Below are 19146 nucleotides of genomic sequence, written 5' to 3'. Positions count from 1 at the left end.
GTAATGTATTGGTGTTTTTACAGCAGATAGAAGATAAGATTGAAGATCTAAGAACTTTATTAATCACAAAATAAATCATTGCCACAAGTTGCTCAAGAAATACAAAATACAGAATTATATATATATATATATATATATATATATATATATATATATATATATATATATCTCACTTGCTGGCTAGTTGGACTCCCTTTTGCCTTCACAACTGCTTTAATACTGTGTGGCATAGATTCAACAAGGTGTTGGAAATATTCCTCAGAGATTTTGGTGATTTGAGCTTTGGCACATTATCCTGCTGGAAGCAGCCATCAGGAGATTGATACACTGTGGTCATAAAGGGATGGGCATGATCAGCAACAATTCTCAGGTATAATGCTCGCACAGTACTAAAGGGCCCAGTGTGTGCCAAGAAAATATCCCCCCTCCCATTACCCCACCACTACCAGCCTGACCATTGATACGAGGCATGATGGAGCCATGCTTTCATGTTGTTTATGCCAGATTCAGACCCTTCCATCCAAATGTCACAGAAATCTAGACTCATCAGACCACCCAACAGTTTCACAATCTTCTGCTCTCTAATTTTGGTGAGTTTGTGCAAATTGTAGCCTCAGTTTGCTGTTCTTAGCTGACAGGAGCAGCACCCTGTGCGTTCTTCTGCTGCTGTAGCCCATCTGCTTCAAAGTTCAAGATGCTCTTCTGCATACTTTGGTTGGAATGGGTGGTTATTTAAGTTACTGGATTATTTTATCTTTTTAGACCATTCTCTGTAAACCCTAGAGATGGTTGTGTGGCAAAATCCCATTAGATCAACAGCTTCTGAAATACCCAGACCAGCTCATCTAATAACCATGCAGCATTGAGAGTTACTTAAGTCACCTTTCTTCCCCATTCTGGTGCTTGGTTTGAACTTCTGCAGGTCGTCTTGACATCTGTCTGCATGCCTAAATGCACTGAGTTGCTGCCGTGTAATTGGGTAATTTTTACTTTAACGAGCAGTTGAACAGATGTACCTAGTAAAGTAGCCAGAGAGTGTATATGTAAATTAACAGGTGAAAGAACACAAGAAGTAACAATGTGAAGATTGTGAGACACACAATGCCCAGTATTTCAGGCAATGCTCGCTCTTCTACAGAAGGGGGTGGGGGGCCCACTGGTAGAAACCACCTCATTCTGTAGTCTCTGGAGCTTGAAAAAGGCGACTGGACTTCTTTTTGTTTCTTGAAGACGTTTCACCTCTCATCCGAAAGGCTTCTTCAGTTCTCAACCAAATGGTGGAGAGACCCACCTCATTCTGTAGTGCACTTTCATAGTCTTAGTCTGTGGCTGAGTGCTCTGACATGACTCCAGTGTTATGTGCAGGGGGTGAGAGGTACTGTCTTTAATACTCAGTAGTTTCCTCAGTTTCCTTCTCTCTGACATCTCCATCAAATATTCCATTTCCAGTCCCAGAACAGAATCTAAATCTGTATGCTTTTTCAACATACAAATAATAATAAAATATTTTTCAAAAGAAATATCACTGTTTTCATGAATTTGTTCATATTGCAGTTTAATTTTATTTGGTCTTTAGAATATTATTATCCTTAGGCAGTCATAAACACACTCCATAACTTGCACAAACTAAGACAGAAAAGGTGAATCAGTGAGTTAAAGGAAGACTGAGGCAGAAATGTGAGGAGTAACTTCAACAGAAAAAAAATTAAATAAGGAATGGAATTACACAAAGTGGGTGAGTGAAAGATCCTCAGAATGACACGTTTTTAAAAGAGAGTGAAGGAGAAACAGAGGAAGGAGTGGGGCAGATAAAAAGATGGATGGGTGAATCTAAGTGTTTTCAGTGAAATATGAACAGAAATAATTGCTGTGCTATTCCCTCATCCTTAATGTTTAATACGCCATTATTCATCTTCTCTGCATCTCACCAGTGTCAGACAGACACTTCAAGATCTCTCTCTCTCTCTCACACACACACACACACACACACACACACACACACACACACACACACACACACACACACACACACACTCACACACTCACTGAAACCACAGAAACTGGAGAACTTATATTTTTTTAGCTACTAAAATTCTGATTTTAGATTGAGTCATTTTTTGCAGTGTTGCCACTTGTTCTGATGAATTTCATGTAAGATGTACACATTTATTGTGGAAAGTTCATATGAAAAGATGAACATTGTGATTTTTTTTAAAAATCGGGTTCATATTCATTCCAGCTGGTAGTACCTGTTGCTTTTGAATGAAGATATAAAAATTCAGATATGCGTATGTTGCCCAAAATTTCACCCTTTTGGCTTTAAAAATAGGTACAGATGTATATCAGACATTTTAGGAATTTCTTGTTTGCTTTCAGAAGAATCGGGCGTGTTTTATATCTCTGAAACAATGTTGCAAAAAAAACATTTTACACTCTGCCCACCTGTAAAGGGCATTTTAAACTTTCAGCCTGAACAGTGAAGAAGTGGAGTGTTAGGATTCCAGTAATTTAGCAGCGGTCTCTGTGATGACAGAATTTAAAAATACAGAAAAAATGTGGCTTCTTGTTATCCATTTTTGCCGTAGGAAAAGCAACAAAAAGACTCATATTAATAGCATCTAGAGCTGTTCTAAAAAGTGACACTTTATAGAGAGAAGTAAGTACTACTGTTCAAAGATACCCCATGTGAATCAATATTAAGTATTGCTATAATTAGCTCACAATGAATTATTGCCTGCAATTATATAGATTATGGCATTAATCATGTGTTTAATTGGTCTTTTGTAGGCTCGTTATTAATTCAGAACTGCAGGGAATAGAGTATGTTCTTTTATTTATTAATGCGTTCCCCTCACAGTCCGTGCTATGACTGGTCCATGCTATAGGTAGAAGTAGACACATATGGTCCTTTTGTTTCACGTTTAAATCCCGAATGTGTCCTGAAGAAGTGTCATTGTTATACTATATAAAAAGTCTCCCATCAAGCTAGTTAGCAGCCACACCTTGTAACCTTCTCAAGAACTCAGGAATAATTGTAGGAGGGAATTATGGGAGGGAGTTTATAGTAAAGAGGGATGTTCTCTTAGATAGTCTTGATCTTATCGGATGCTGACTGGCTTGATGCTGCCTTTATGTTCTTCTTTTGTTGGTGTTGGCTTAATTAAAGAAAGGACAATTAAGTAATTAGGGTCAACAAATATACTTTGAAACCTTTAGTCAAAAAATTATCAGGAAAATTGAATGCTTGTTTTAACATTCACTTTAAGCTAGGTAAATATCAATAAAACTTCATGATAGATAGATAGATAGAGTGTGTGTGTGTATGTGTGTGAGAGAGAGAGAGAGTGTGTGTGTGAGAACCTGATCTCACTGCTCCATCCCAGACGGTCTCTGCATTAGGGAGCCACAGACAGGAAGTCAAACTCTTAATTATTTAGGAGAGGTGTTATCAAAGCTCTCTTCTCTCCCGTCTCTCTTTTGCACTCTTTTCTTTCATTCTCTGCATCACCTCTTGCTTTTTCCCTTGCCAATTTGTTTTTCTTTCTCTTTTTTCTGTCTCGAGGTTTATGGTCTTCATTCTGTGTCAAGGTTTACTCTCTCTTTCTTCTCTTTCCTTTCCATCTCAGCTGTCCTCACATTTCTCTCTTCTGTTATTTTCCTGTTTGGTTTTTCCACTTTCCCTGGATCTTCTCTTTCACTTTACAATCTGTATGCCTCTCTCTCTCCGTCTGTCTCTCTCTCTCTTTCTCTGTATCAGGTGGCAGGCATGGTATTGCGGCCTGCGCCCATCAGCCTATCATATTCTCTAATGCAAAGAGGGAATGGCAACCTGTCAATAAAATGCCATTTTAAATCAGTTATTTTTACTGCAACACACACGCACCCAACAACGGTCTCACATTTGTGTCACTTGTTTGCTCTCTTTCTCACATCCACTCTCTCTCCTTGATGTTTTGCTTGAACACCAACTCTGTCTTACTGCCAGAGTCTCTCGGCCTCTGTTTCCCTCTGTGTCAAACACAAACACCCACAGCTCTCCACTGTGTCCAACTCTTACGATGACAGTTGCAGCCTTGTCTCGCTCTTTGTTAGTGAGCCGCTGGCTGCTTACATCCGACCCCCCTCCACCCGTTTTTCACTTCCCAGTGATCACTGTTATAATGATTGAAGCTTCCTCTGTCTTTCCATAATCAAGCACTCAAGTGCATGCACGGATACACACACGCATACAGGTATGCGCACACACAAACACGCACTGTCTTTCTGTCCGCACGCAGACCATAGTAGACATGGTATCATTTCTCCAGCAGACCAACACTGCCCTCTTCAGGCCTAGAGTTATAGCTAATTTGAAACGTACTAAGAAATATCAAAGGAGTTCTTCTTTAGGCTTGAATGCATTTGCACATGCAAATCTACTGAATGACACGTATACCTGTACTTGTTTTGGTTTATATAGAAAATGGCAAGAGCAACAAGAGAATCAAGTGATGCCTGACTTTGTAATTCTTTTTGTTTCAGTGTGGAATTGATAAATTAGTTTTCACAAGCATGTTCTCTGATCAGTCCACACTCCTTCCTGGCACGATTATAGGCCGTAATTAATAGACAACATTTCATAATTTTGATTAATCTGTTCATGTACACAGAAGTTTCTTTACCTCTGAAGCCACCATCATGCCCTATTTACAATATGAAGTTCTCTCCTTGTGGAACGCTGTAATTTTTTACTGTTGGATACCACATCTGTCTGTGTGTGAGAAAATGTAGCAAAAGGTTACCGTTTTATTCAGTGTTGCAAAAAATGACATCATTGGCATCGTAGATATCATTTACTATGGTAGAGTGCACACATGCAGATACCCACGCTTAGTTGCACAGTTAAATGGTGTAACAGAACCTTGCGCTACAACCCCGGTTCTTTCGTATGGCTGGTAGATTTCCTTTATTTAACCCAAACACAGGGCAACATTGCGAGAACATTGGCACACAGACACATTGATCAGAGGTTGGGTTAAGCGTGGCAGGCTGCGAGGCATGCTAAGCAGGCTAAGTAGTAGAAAGAGATGTGAGGAAGACGTGGTGAAGGCGCGCGTGTGTGTGTGCGTGCGTGCGTGCGTGTGTGTGTGTGTGTGAGTGCACATTTTCTCTGCTGTATGTAGTCAACACTGGGTGGGTATTGTATTGTAATGCATACAGCAGCTGGGACACACAGTAGGGTTTCTCTTTCTGTCTCTCACCCTCCAAATATACACAGTCGGAGACAGCTATAGATCATTTTCAGTATTAACAAAATTACATCAAAATGATGTTTAGTTAATGTGTTTCTTTTGTTTTTGTTTTTTTGGGTTTTTTTTTTGCTAAATTCCAGATGTGATACTTATGTAAGGATAATTGTAATATTTACAACATTAATTTATAGAGAGTTCGTCATATTTATCATACATATATTGAACCATCAACTACTAGAAATTTGATCTTTCCATGAAAAAAGTCACACCTCGGTAAGCAGAGTTATGACTCAGTTATTTCTGAGTCAAAATGTAATTTTAAATAATAAAAGGGATTTTTAAGTATGAAAGAAAAGGCATAGGTGAAATTCATTTTTTATTTTTATTAATATCAAAACATAATATAAGAAATCATATTGTAAAATATTTCTTCACCTAAAGTAGTGCGTAAATAAAGAATTCAGAACACTACATTATGCAGTCATCCTTTTGAAATAAAGTCATTTTAGTTCTTTCATTTTCCTTTGAATTTGATTTGCAGGCTGTTGTATGTTGTCAGCTAACTGAATGGCCATAAAACATCCAGTCAACCCCCAATGTCAACACTTAGGATTTGCATTCATCCTCACACATCCACCTTACATCAACAATCAGGCAGGAGAAATATAACTGAAGGAAAAACAGGTTTCCAATGAGTAGAAACAATAACTTTGTTTAGGTACATAGAGGATTTTTAGCTTTACTTCTACTATTTAAATCATATTATAAAAGCTGATTTCCTGTGGTTCCAACTAAAGGACCGCTCAGTCGCGATGTGATTTCTTTTAGACTGCATAGCAGGTGCCTATAAATAAATCATGTCTGGACACTGTAGCCTAAACGCATACAGAGGTATCATAATTATCATAGATCAAAAGCTGATGACATTACAGCGTTGGACTGGTCCTATCCCATGTCAGTTCCGCAGCTGCCCATCTTTAAGTTGTTTCATTATTGAGTTATGGCATGCATAATTTAACACCGACAGATATGGATCCATCCATTGAGAGAGTGTGGAAAGAACAGAGGGAGGGAGCGAGAAAAAACAGTCAAGAAGAAAATGAGTGATATCATCCGAGCAAGCATTCCTTTTTTTCTCTCCCTGTTCTTTTCTCCTTGTTTTTCAGTTTATTGTTTCCCTTTTTGTCCACTTTATCCCACTACACTTTATATTCCTTTGTGTGTCTCATCTTTTTTTGAAAAGCTCATGTGTGCACTTTATTGTAAGAAAAATTTTAAAGAAGAATGTGGGAATGGGTTTATCAGTGTATTGGTTTTAGCACATAATCACACATATCCGTGTGTTACAGGTTTGCAGCCATACACAGACTACAGTTTTGTGCTTGTGGCCTGTACATCTGTGGGATGTGGAGCCAGCTTACCATCAACAGGACGCACCCTGCAAGCCAAGCCTGCTGGTATGCAGCACGCACACGCGCGCACACACACACAAATCCTGCAGGATTTTGAATTCATTTACAAATATAGTATCGATACTTGCCACACATTTATCTGTACTAGAATGCACATCTAATTTACAACAAGATGGTTGGATTTTCTTTAATGCAATTTTTTAAAAACTGTTTGACTCAGAACAATTTCACAGCTTGTTATCATTTAAATAAATACTGAAATTAATTACCTCTGACAGTATTTTTGATCTTACAGTTTACCTTGTCTCTGTCTCATTTCTTCTTTACATCTGTGCTCTCCTTTTTGACCCCCCCCCCCCCCCCCCCCCCCCGCCTTGTCCCCTGTGCTGCCTCACTGTACTGGATTTTGTGACCCTTAACCTTTTTTCGTTCCTTTTTTCCTTCTTCATTGTAACAAGTGGGGGCACTTTATATTTTTGCTTGACTGAAATGTTTGCTTTTTTTTTAATTAAAAACTTCAAATTGATTTATCCTGTTTTCATGCACATCTCATTTGTCTTCTTTCCCTTGAAGTCCATTGCACGTGTCTCTCTTCGTAGATTTCCTCCTGCTTCTTTTCTATCTAAATATATTTAAATAGCTTTTTTGTCTTTTGTGCACCTTTTAGATGCTGTATCTTTTTGTCTTTGTCCAGTTTCTTTATTATTTTTATTTAGACCTACTATTTCTGCTTTTTTGAGCTCACATTTCATTGCACTTATCCTTGTCTCATTTTTACATAATTTTATGTCATCTTAAATATATCAATCTTTGTAGTTGAATGAATGTATCTATAACATATTTATAGTTATGCATTGAATCTATTGCACTTAAACTGTCTTCTAAATAACAAAATTTTGAACCATTAATGTTCCTTACAATTTTAAGTCATGAAACTATATTTAAAATTTCCTCTTGTGGTTTGGTTTTCTTTTTCTCCATCACTGATAAACTATAATTTCACAACATTTCAGTATTTTACTAGTGAACCAAGCAGTGATCCCTTGTGTCCTTAGTTCATGAAAAATAAGCCTTTAGTTCATGTTTTCCTCACCAAAAAAGTCAGGGTTTTTTTCTACACAAAGTGATGCAATTTACTTTTCTCTTCTGGGTGACAGGACCCATTTAGTTTGAATTGAGCAGAAGTAGGACTGCTGACTAATTATAGATGCAAATTGATTAATAAAGTAAGCTCTCATTTGTTTTTCTTCTTTCGTTCTTTTTATACTCAAGGTGTTTGGTTAAGGCCCAGACACCTAGTAATAAACACAACTGCGGTGGAGCTGTACTGGGATGAGCCATCCCAACCTAATGGACACATTTCCCAGTACAGGCTGAACAGAGACGGTCAAACTATTTTTACCGGCGACCACCTTGACCAGAATTTTACCGACACTGGACTCTTGCCAAACCGCAGGTAAAGAGCATGAACTCACACACATTTACACGTGCAGCAATACAGACATGTGCGCCCATGTTGAAGTCATACACACAAAAACACTTGACATGTAGCTTCATAATTAATGCCTTTTTTTTTTTTTTGCAGTGTATGTGTATTTGTTTGAGTCTTTATACTTGGGTCACCCTAGTTTAAAAGCATTCCTATCACCCCATCCATGTCTCTCTCAGGACTGCACTCTGCATATGTCTGTTTGTGTCATTTAATGAGCAAATATTTGACATGCCAATGACTGATGCAAACATTGCCACGCACACAAATTAAAATCACGAATCAGATCTGGCTTTTGCTTGCAGACAGCAGTGAAGCGTTGATTTTATTTATCTGTTTATTTTCATTTAACCTTTATTAATCCGTGTCTTTTTTCCAGAGTGGATTTTCCATTTTAAATATGGGAATGATGCCTTCCACTCCCTCCTATTTTGCCTCTCCTGTTTCTCCTCAAGCTTCTCTCTCCCAAGACAATTTCTCCTTACCCCAAATAGAATTCCTGGGATAACACCCTGCAGTACTCCAATCTCCTCTATGTGTGAGTGAAAGAGAAAGAAGGAAGGAAGAAGATAGGAGTGTGTGTGTGTGTGTGTGTGTGTGACGTTTAATTTTCCTTAATTCCAGATAGTCTGCCAGAAGGCATTCCTGCTCCGACCCTTCGCTTCTCATCACTTGTCTCGCTTCCTATTCCCTTCTTTTTCCTCTCCCTCTCCCTCTCACTCCCCTCCTATCCTTTCCTTCTTACCTCATTCCCTTCCTCTTCCCCTTCTTTTCCCAATTTAGCCCTGCGCCAAGAATTACACAGGGAGCACCGGCCCCATTATCCAGACAGACTTGTGTGTGCGTGTGCGACTGTGCACGCTCACATGCCTTTGTGTGTGTGCGTGTGTCTGTGCATGAGACTGCTCAAAGTGGCCATTGATTATTTATGACAATGTTGATTAGCTGTCACTTTGCTTCAGCAGCCCAGGAAGTGTCTAAGATGACGAGAGAATTAACCTATTCCCTCTGGCTGGCCCCGCAGGACAGACTCGCACACACACACACACACACACACACACACACACACACACACACACACACACACACACACACACACAGAGCCAGATTCACAGCCAAACAGATGCAAATGCCTCACTCACCGATTACCTTCTGCACACACACACAATTTTACTTTTGATATCCCAAGGCGGTGTTTACATTTAAGTAAATATCTTTCAGTGATGAAGTGTTTAACTTCATTCTCCCACTGAAACCTTATGCCATCATAAAATTCTCCCTCTCCATCACTCTGTCTCTTCTTCACTCTCTTCCTCTCATGATTTCTGTCCCTCTGTCTTTCTATCTCTCCTTGACATAGTTGGTGAGTCTCAGTGAGCCACATTTATTTATGTTTTGTGTGTGTGTGTGTGTGTGTGTGTGTGTGTGTGTGTGTGTGTGTGTGTGTGTGTGTGTGTGTGTGTGTGTGTGAGTGTGTGTGTGTGAGAGTAACATATGAGTAGTTTTAATACCTTTTCCTGAGTGCGTTCTAACCCAGTGCAGAGGTGCTAATGGGCTCCTGTTTAAAACGCTCTGTACAGGAACAATAACCCAACACCCGCTGCCTATTAACGCATGTGTGCTGGAGTTTATAGCAAATTAAAGGCTTTTAATGTTAAATGGTGGCCCACTTACACAGCTAATGTAGGCTTTAGCACCAACCAGCCTCACGCTCTTAAAAGGGAAATCTATCTTATGATGTCATCGGCAAAAGAAGCAGAGAGCGGGTCGCGAGAGGCAGCAAGACAAATGAAATCGAGAGGAAAAAGTGTGTGACAGTGATGAAGAAATTCACCACAAGGGTAGTTACTGTATATATACACACTCAAGCAATCTTTAAAATGTTGAAAACTAAATTGTGCTAGTTTTTTTCTTTATGGAGCTGCTTGTTTTTGTTTTTTGGTTTAAGCATTGTGACTTTGCTATTTAATCACAACTTTCAAGCCTTATGTTTGTATTTATATATTATCAAAATTATTGTCGTCCAGTTCTGGAGTGGCTCCATAATGTAGTGGTTCACACATTCACCTAAAAGATCCCCGGTTCTAGACTGGGAGGAGACACAAATATCAAGAGGGTTGCATCAAGAAGGGCATCCAGTGTAATAAATAAATAAATAAATCTGTCCCAATTCACTGTGCATTCATCCCTTGTAAACAAGGGAGCTCCTGAAAGAAGCTATTACCCACAGAGTTACTTTAACCACATGAAAATATTTTGAACAAAAGTGCAAAAAATAAGATTATTTGCACATTTGTCTTGCTTGTGCTGTGTTGGCTTGAATACACGGGGCACAGACCCTCTTATGAAGTTTTAAAAACTATTGTCTGAATTCATTAAAGACCCACAGTGAAAAATTACATATTAAATGTAATGCATATACATTAGTAGAAGTTCTAATTTCTGCCTGTAAACATTGAGGTGAAGAGTACTAAAATAAACTGTTATTCACAATGATTTTCAGTACTTGGTTTGCAGTGTTCATTCTGCTTTTTGCACAGTTTCTTACACTGAATGTTTAACTCATCTTGTGCTCCATATGGGTGCAGTAGTTCCTGCTAGAAGGAGGCACTGCTGAGTACAGAGAGTGCATGATAAAAGAGAGTGACTTTGCCCTACTCATGTTAAAAGGGTTTTCTGGTTGTTGTTGTTGTTTGTTTGTTTTTGGTTTGTTGTCTTTTGAGAGTAAAGCATTTTTTTCTCCACCAGAACTGCTTGCAAGGCTAATGGCATTTCATTTTTGGTTTGATTTTCACATTTACAGGACCACAGGCAGCATACAATGTTTCCTCCAGATTGCAGATGTTGGTTTAAAAAAAAAAGTAATAGCCTTTGAACCATAGAGGTATAATAAATGTAGGCCAGAGTTCAGTGTTATGGTGGCCTATAAATGTGACTTCTTCCTTTTTATCATCATGTATTACACGTGTACTCTTTGCAAGCAGGTTGGACATTACAGTGTTTTACTGAAATTGTTAGATTCCTCTAGTAATATTTCCAGTCCTTCTTCATAGAAATTCTTCTGGTGCCTCTACTTAGACTGCACTGGAATGCTGTTTCCTGAGAGTAAAGCCTACACTTATGTTTGTCACATTACAAGTAACAAATTGCTCCTGTGTTGTTAGTAGATCAGTTGCATGCTCAGTTCATGAGTTGTGTTTGGTCGTGACCCTTCGTTAATTTGTGCTGCTCTTGGTAGATTGCGTTGGTCATTAATGAAATGAACAGGTTCCATCTGCTTTAATGTTCACAGATTTGTACTGTTGGAGATCATCCACAGAACTTTCCACTCTCAATTGTGGCTTCATACTAATTTACTACTAACAAGGATTTTGTTGTACTTCAGTGAGAGCATTGCATTTGCACAGCTGGGCTGATTTTCATTATACAAATGCAGGGAAGTTTATTGTGGCTGTAATTTTCTTCTGTTGCACAACATGCACAGCATTGCTGAGTATATGCAAATGCACAATCATGTATGTTTTATAGCATGTGAGTAAGTCTTGATTTGACTGGATGCTTATGAAGGACAACAGATCACCGCCACAGATGGAAGAAAAGTAGAAATAGAAATGTTGCAAAGTGGATGTGGCTTAGTATAGAAATACACTTCAATACTTATACTGTAGGGAAATACATGGAAATACTGTATATTATACTGTATGGAAATACATGGAGCCTGTAATTGAAGTAAACATATTTTCAGGTTGTATTGACCAATGCTAAGAAATGTTAAGATATATTGTTTACTTTGTAAAGATATATGTATGTGTTTTGTGTTGAACTTCTCCTTTAACACAGTCTCTCTGTCATGTTTTTGCTGCTTTCTCCACACCTCTCTTTGCCCCACTATCTATTTAGGTACTTGTATGAGCTGGAGGCTAGTACAGGAGGTGGGACTGGTGTGAGTGACAAATATGTTATACAAACACCCGTCTCATGCCCCTCTGGGATCCCACCTCCCCACGATGTGATAGTGCTAGGCTCCTACTCCATCTCTCTTGCCTGGTCCCCTCCTGGTGAGTAGCAATCTGAATGAAAGGACGCATGGATGGATGAAAGGCTGGATGGCCCTGAGTCATTTTCCATGAAGTGTATTAAGTTATTTTAAGTCAGAATGATCTCACAGATTAGGCATTTATTTTGAGTTCTATAACTTGTTTATATTACCTGTGCATATGTATAACTAAACGTTCTCAGTCAGTCTCGTGTATATTTAAATGTCAACAGTTCAACACGGAAACAAAGCTGGGATCATTAATACTGGTAACTCTTTAGTGCTGTTAATTTATGTGCTATATTTCTGTATAGGAAACACTAAAAGTAATGTTTAATAAAATCAGAAAAAAGGGGGATCAGACTAAAACAAAAGCTCGGAGTAGTCACCTTCTGGCCTCTCAAGACCTGGACACATTCACAGGCATACATGAGCATACACATAGGACTGAGTTTCATGCTTATGGGGCAGTGATTGTCTGCCCTAACCCATCTATCATTGACTATTACTCTCTCATTAGGCTGATTTCCTATCTCAGAAACCCCTTAAAGGGCCAACTAGCAAAGACACTTCACTTAGTCGCGTGTGTGGATTTGTGTGTCTTTTGTTTTTGTATATTTGTGTCTGTGTTTATTTATGCATCTTTATACGATTTCATTGTGTGTGTGCGTGTGTGTGTGCACACCATTGTGAGATATTTCCATAGGCAGGCCCATTCTATCGTCATTATGGGTTGATTTTAAAGGTGAGGAAATATCGGCTGGGTTCTCACGCTTGGTTAACTCCCTGAGCCCGGAGTCTGGAGTGTTTTTGTCTTGTGTGCGCATATGTGTGTGTGCATACCTGACTCTTGACAGTGTGTGTGTATGTGTGTGTGTACATGCACCTGTGTTCATGTCTTCAAATGCATACACTGACTGCCAAAGCACTGACGTATGGCTATTAAAAAGGCATTTACTCGAGGATCAATTCCTCCATTGTGGTGTTTGTGCTTGTACGTGCGTGCATGTGTGTGTATGAAAAAATGTATTGAATGCAAGGATTTTGCTGTATGTAAGAGAACATGCATGCATTTGTAATTGTGGACATCGTGTGTGTTAAATACAAGATAGCTATGCAGCTGATTGGTTGTGAATAACAGAAATTAAATATCACGGTGACAAATAAACCTGTATGGCATTATCACTTCTGTGCGCGCTCACACATAAACCTCTCCAAAGGTGTGTGTGTGTGTGTGTGTGTGTGTGTGTGTGTGTGTGTGTGTGTGTGTGTGTGTGTGTGTGTGTGAGTGTGTGTGTGTGTGTGTGTGTGTTACGTGAAGGTGTCTTAACTCAGTCAAAGTGTGTCCATTTAAAAACCTCAATGTGCTGAAGTCAGAGGTGTGTGTGCATAGGTTTGTGTGTGCATATGTGAGTTCGGGGGTGAATAATTGAAGTCTTTCATTTGTCTGGTAATCAGTTCGTTCTCGAGATATCCAGAGTTCATGAATGTTGAATAACCCATCACAATACAGTTGGCCTGAATTATGGAAAAACCTCCTGTGAGAATATTAACAAAGTCTAGGGGCATGTGTGTATGTGTGTGTGTTATCTGTATGTATACATTTGTGTGTTTTTGTCTGGTTCTAAGTAGCCAGAATTGCAAAGCCAAAGGGTATTTTCAATATAAGATGAAATGCAAAAAAAAAAAAGCTCTCTATTTAAACTTGGCACAAAAAAGTAAGGAAATTTGTGTTTGTTCAATTATTTCTTTGTTATAATAATGCTTCTTGGCAATACATTTTATACCACTGGAAAGCAAATTGCATGTGTGGGTTGAGCAGCAGAGTTATGTATGTGGGTTGCACCCATGAAAAACTTGCTAAATCTTCTTATTCTGCTACTGACTCTTGTTTGGTGGTGTTTATTGAATTGGATGATTAAAGTCTGACATATTTTCAATTTAACAATGTATTCATTTAACAAACAGGGGCCTCAGTAGCATGTGGAGAACCATACACAGCCACAACACCTTGGTACCACCTCCTCATGCTGGTCACCAGCTTGGTCATATATTGCTGTGGGATGGCATCCCATTCTTCAGCCAGCATTTGTCACAAGTCAGCCAGTGTGGTCATGTTGGCCACTCTGGCACGAACAGTACGCCCAAGCTAATCCCACAAGTGTTCACTGGGTTTGAGGTCAGGACTGCAGGCAAGCCATTCCATCCTCTCCACTCCCAAATTCTGGAGGTAGTCTCTGATAAACCAAGCGTTGACATCTTGGAGGACAGAGTTCGGTCCCGGACTGTGAAGATATGGTATTGCCACTGGTTACAGAAACTCATCTCGATATCGCTCTGCATTGAGATTGCCGAGAATGGAAAGAAAAGCTAAAAACTAGAGTCAAAAGCAGAATAAGCTGTTTACACATACCAATACTTATATAATATTCCATTACTTAACAACATGTGTTGTTGTTTGTTTTTAGGCAACGTAGATAACACATATTAAGACTCTTTATCTAAAAAAAAAAAAAAAAAAAATAGTGAGGTTTGGGATTGTGCTTGTTGGTTTGTGATTTTACAGTATGAAATAGGAATTAAACTTAAAAGTTCCAATTACTAGTACATCATCCCTTTTACAGACAACACAGCTTGCAAAATGTTTTGTAGCCAGTTAAGAATCTTTTTCACCCAGTATTCTTTGCATTTGCATTCTTTGTCTTGCACGAACAGCATGTTTTTAGGTCTGCTTTTACTTTTTCAGTGATATTTGTCTGAGGACTGGGATGACTATTTCAAAAGCTTTAGCTTGCATTTTCGACACTGTTTCAAAAGAAGCTGTGATGATGCTTTTTATTGCTGCATCAACAAATATAAGTAATAAAATAGAGGAACAAGTTCCAGAAATAATACTAGCAAGATTCTTACAAGTGTGCTGTGTATTGCCAACATATAGAAAGTACCATATAAAGATTTAAAATATCATGTCACATTTGACCTCTGACCTATCCTTCAGGGTCATTAAATTGATTTGAAGGTCAAAGTGATAATAATGCTGTATAGAGTTATTTAACACTATTTTTCACACTGCCATTGTTTGTATTGACAACAGATAGGCATATAGAGAATGATGTACAGTATGGGGATTCTAAGTTATGGACCTCTGACCTTTTCTTCAAGGTCAAATAAGGTCAAACTTTCATAAAATGTCTTTTTTCTTTAAAACTATGCTTAAAATTCTACTGCCCTTGTTTGTGTTGACAACATTTATGAAATTATACTGGTATATGGGGATTGTAAATATCACATTAAAGTTTGCATCGAAATATCATGTCACATTTGACCTCTGACCTCTCTTTCACATTTCACATCTGCCTTCCTTGACCCCAAAATGTGTTATATCTTTAAAGAAAATATTGTCAAGACAAAGAGAATGAGCTGCCAAGTTATTTAGAAATATACTGTAGTATAATATTATATAATAAGCTCGTTATTCATATTCAGTTATTCATAAATCCATACCTATTATTCATTACTTACTCCTATATAATGTTTGTGTAATCTAAATGTCTGTTATAGAGTGAGCTGCCCAGAGTGAGCCTTCTTTTGTGCCATAATATTCAAAAACTAAAAATTTGTGCATTCATGTGTGAAGAAAGGCTCACATTAAGTGTTTGATTGCTGCATAGGTTGCATTTACTGTGCTTCTTTACATAAATATAAGCAGAAGTAGTGCAAAAATACCTTTTAGTAATATAGTGCTACAGTCCATTTAATTCAGTGTGACTGCTATAGTAACGCTAAGTCTTTTTATTTTTTTTAATAAATATAATCCAGAGAATGGCATAACCATTTAAAGGTTATCTAATTGTATCTCTTTGCACAGGTCAACTAAATAACAACCAGCCTGTGAACTACAACATCCTGTTAAATCCAGGGAGTGACAGTGCTATAAAACAGCATGCTGGACAAGACCTGCACCTCACTGTGATCGGTCTAGAGCCTTTCACCACTTACTACATAAGAATTCAGGCCTGTCAGAAAGGTATGTATTTTTTAAGTGCATGAAGTGCAGGTCAGGTAGATTGAAAAATAAATTCGATGGCCTTTTACTTCTTTATGACTTGTGTATATTTTGCTTCTTGCAGGGGGGTGTGGAGTAGGGGAAGGTGTCTTTGTACGGACTTTAGAGGCCATCCCAGAAGGTTTGCTGCCCCCCACAGTAAAGGCAACTGGAGCCAGTGTCTTGGAGATCCACTGGTCACCCCCCAAGAAGCCAAATGGACTCATCACTTCCTACCATATATATAGGTAACAGAAAACCCAAATATACTACACTGAAACACATGGCCTGTCTGTGTTTTCTTAAGTATACCAGTAGTGAAAGGAACCCTTTTTGAAAGTTTGTATTCAACGTTAGTTCTGTCATGATTTTATTCATGTGACTGCGCTTTATCCAAGAGAGATTCTTATAGGTTAAGGCTAAAGAAGTGTATAATGCCATTTTGAGACACATCACTGTTATACATTGTTATACAATATATAGACTGCTTGCCAATATCCTCAGTACTTACACTCAGGTGTTACCAAACACTTGAGCATTTTCAGACCATCCACATCTGTCTTAAGGTATTGTTACAGTGGCACTCAAAAGCTTTTGAACCCTTTGTACGTTTCCATAAATGGTGGATGAAACATAATCACATTTTAACAAAAGTCCTGCAGGTGGATTTATGCCGAAAAAGTAAGGACAAGTAGAAACCACACGCAAAACTTTTTTCACATTCTTACAGTGTGTACGCATATGTACAGTGTGTTCATGTGCTCAGAGTGCCCATTCAGTCTATCACAAAACTGTTGTGCCAGGAGTAAAAGCACATACATCACATACAAGTATCACACGCATAATAATATACATAGTTGTCTTTACTTGCAGAAACAGACAAAACTTTTATTGATGTATCTTTAAGTAAATGTCTGCTTAGAAGGATATTTACTGTGTGTGTGTGTGTGTGTGTGTGTGTGTGTGTGTGTGTGTGTGTGTGTGTGTGTGCGCGCGCGCGCGTGTGTGCGTGTGCGTGTGTGTGTGTGTGTGCGCGTGTGTGTGTGTGTGTGTGTGTGTGTGAGAGAGAGAGAGAGAGAGAGAAGGTGCATCATTAATACATGCTGAAGGTCGTGGTCTGCTTGTTGACCAAAGAGTTTGTGATCTGTATGCAGGGTCAGACCAGACTAAGCCCTTTAAGTCCTCAGGAAACACACATTAGCATAGCAGTACACACACACACACAGTGACACATCTGGTATGATCAGACTCAGGCAGACAGGGACTTGGATAAAACAGGAAAATCTCTCTCTTTCTGTCTCTCATGCACACACCTGAAACCCTACGTAATCAGACAAATGAGCTTACCAAAGACATCAGGGTGCTTGCATCAGCTCATGGCTTATACACAGGGTTTAAGACGTGATGCTACATTTTTACTTGAATTCCACACAAATTAAGTGTCATTATGTTTAGAAAAGTCTTTTAAAATATAAAAAAAAAACCAGTGTCAACTATATAAACTGATAGTTTTGAGATATTTAGTGTTTCATTAAAAAAAGAAGAAAAATCACAATCAAAATTCTGGTGTATTAAGATATTTTTAGTATATGAAAGTATTTAAAAGAAATTTTAAACTGATGAAAAACTAATCCAAGAGTTTATTTTCTCTTAGGCGTCCAGTAGAAACAGAGGAGGAGCTGCTGGTTTTCATCTGGTCCAGTGGACCCCTTGAATTTTTTGATGCAAGTCCTGCCCTCCGCCCCTTCAGCTACTTCCAGTACAGGGTTCGTGCACACAACTCTAAAGGCTCAGTTCTGAGTCAGTGGGCTTTGGCCCAAACCTTAGAGGCAAAACCACAAGATATGGCCCCTCCCACTGTCACGGCCTCAGGTAAGTTCACCAAGTCACATATGAAAACTGGTATGCATGATTGCCATTTCCTTTCGCCAATTCCAATTTCATAAACATAGTGCTCTTCTACTGGAAAGTGGTACAAATAATAAAAATTAAAATGACTTTAACTTGATATATTTTACCTTACGAATCAAAGCAGCTGCAACAGATTTATATCCTTCTGAGAACCAAGAATTTTTTTAAAGCAGCTCTAAAATTTGTGAAAAATTTGGGAATTATTAATGAAAAAAAAAAATCCTAATAATAATAATATAATGATGGAACTGGGAACTTGTTTTTTGGTCCACCCATTCCTGGGATATGTAACCCTTATCCAGTGAAGGCACACGCCCTCTGAATCACTGACAACTGTGGGAGGGATAAACACAAAAATTGCATTTTTTGAGAGGACATAAATGACCAGCTGACTATAAATGTTTTTTGAACATTTGAATTCTGCATGCAACACACACAGCTGCAAATGTCCATGTTCAGCTGGGTGAAGGTGATTTAAGTGTGTTGTTGCATTTTTGTGGTTGTCCCCCCCATCATTTACTTTGGTGAAGTTTGTATCCTCACTCACAGCGAAGAGCTTCCATGCTAACGACATGTTAGCATGTAGCTGTAAGTGGCACACGACTGTTTTCCTGTGCCACTGTGGTCACTTGTCAGGGCCAAGAATGCTGGAGATTCCTCTAGTACATATAAGATTATCTCGTATTGAATCCTTGTAACGACTCACCATACTATTTTGACAGGTGCATATTCAGTCCACCTGAAATGGAGCAAACCAGGACAGCCCAATGGTCTCATTTCCCTTTACAGACTGGCTTACAAGAAGGACCAACAAGACCCAACACTCAACTCAACCATTGTAACTGCACTAACTGTAGAGGTAATCACACACACACACACACACACACACATTGCATGGATAATAGGAGCACAAATTTCATGAGCACACAGTCTCATTGCTAATCACATGATCAGCACACATCATTAAAGCCATACAGATTTACTATATAGTGACAATAGTGCTCCTACATGCAAAAAACTTA

At 38.7% G+C, this 19146-nt stretch overlaps 1 protein-coding gene across 1 annotated transcript in view; it reads left to right on the top strand.

Moving 5' to 3' along the window:
* The window catches only part of ush2a (Usher syndrome 2A (autosomal recessive, mild)), a 233943-nt gene that overhangs the window by 183005 nt on the left and 31792 nt on the right, over positions 1-19146 (top strand). The window contains 7 exon segments of the mRNA XM_030720976.1: positions 6581-6688; positions 7916-8099; positions 12033-12190; positions 16037-16195; positions 16299-16461; positions 17868-18085; positions 18847-18983. Of these exon segments, the coding sequence (XP_030576836.1) occupies positions 6581-6688; positions 7916-8099; positions 12033-12190; positions 16037-16195; positions 16299-16461; positions 17868-18085; positions 18847-18983 (1127 nt within the window).

This window comes from Archocentrus centrarchus, chromosome 3 (assembly GCF_007364275.1).
Source record: "Archocentrus centrarchus isolate MPI-CPG fArcCen1 chromosome 3, fArcCen1, whole genome shotgun sequence".
NCBI lineage: Eukaryota > Metazoa > Chordata > Actinopteri > Cichliformes > Cichlidae > Archocentrus > Archocentrus centrarchus.
This window is presented reverse-complemented; position numbering and strand designations above follow the sequence as displayed.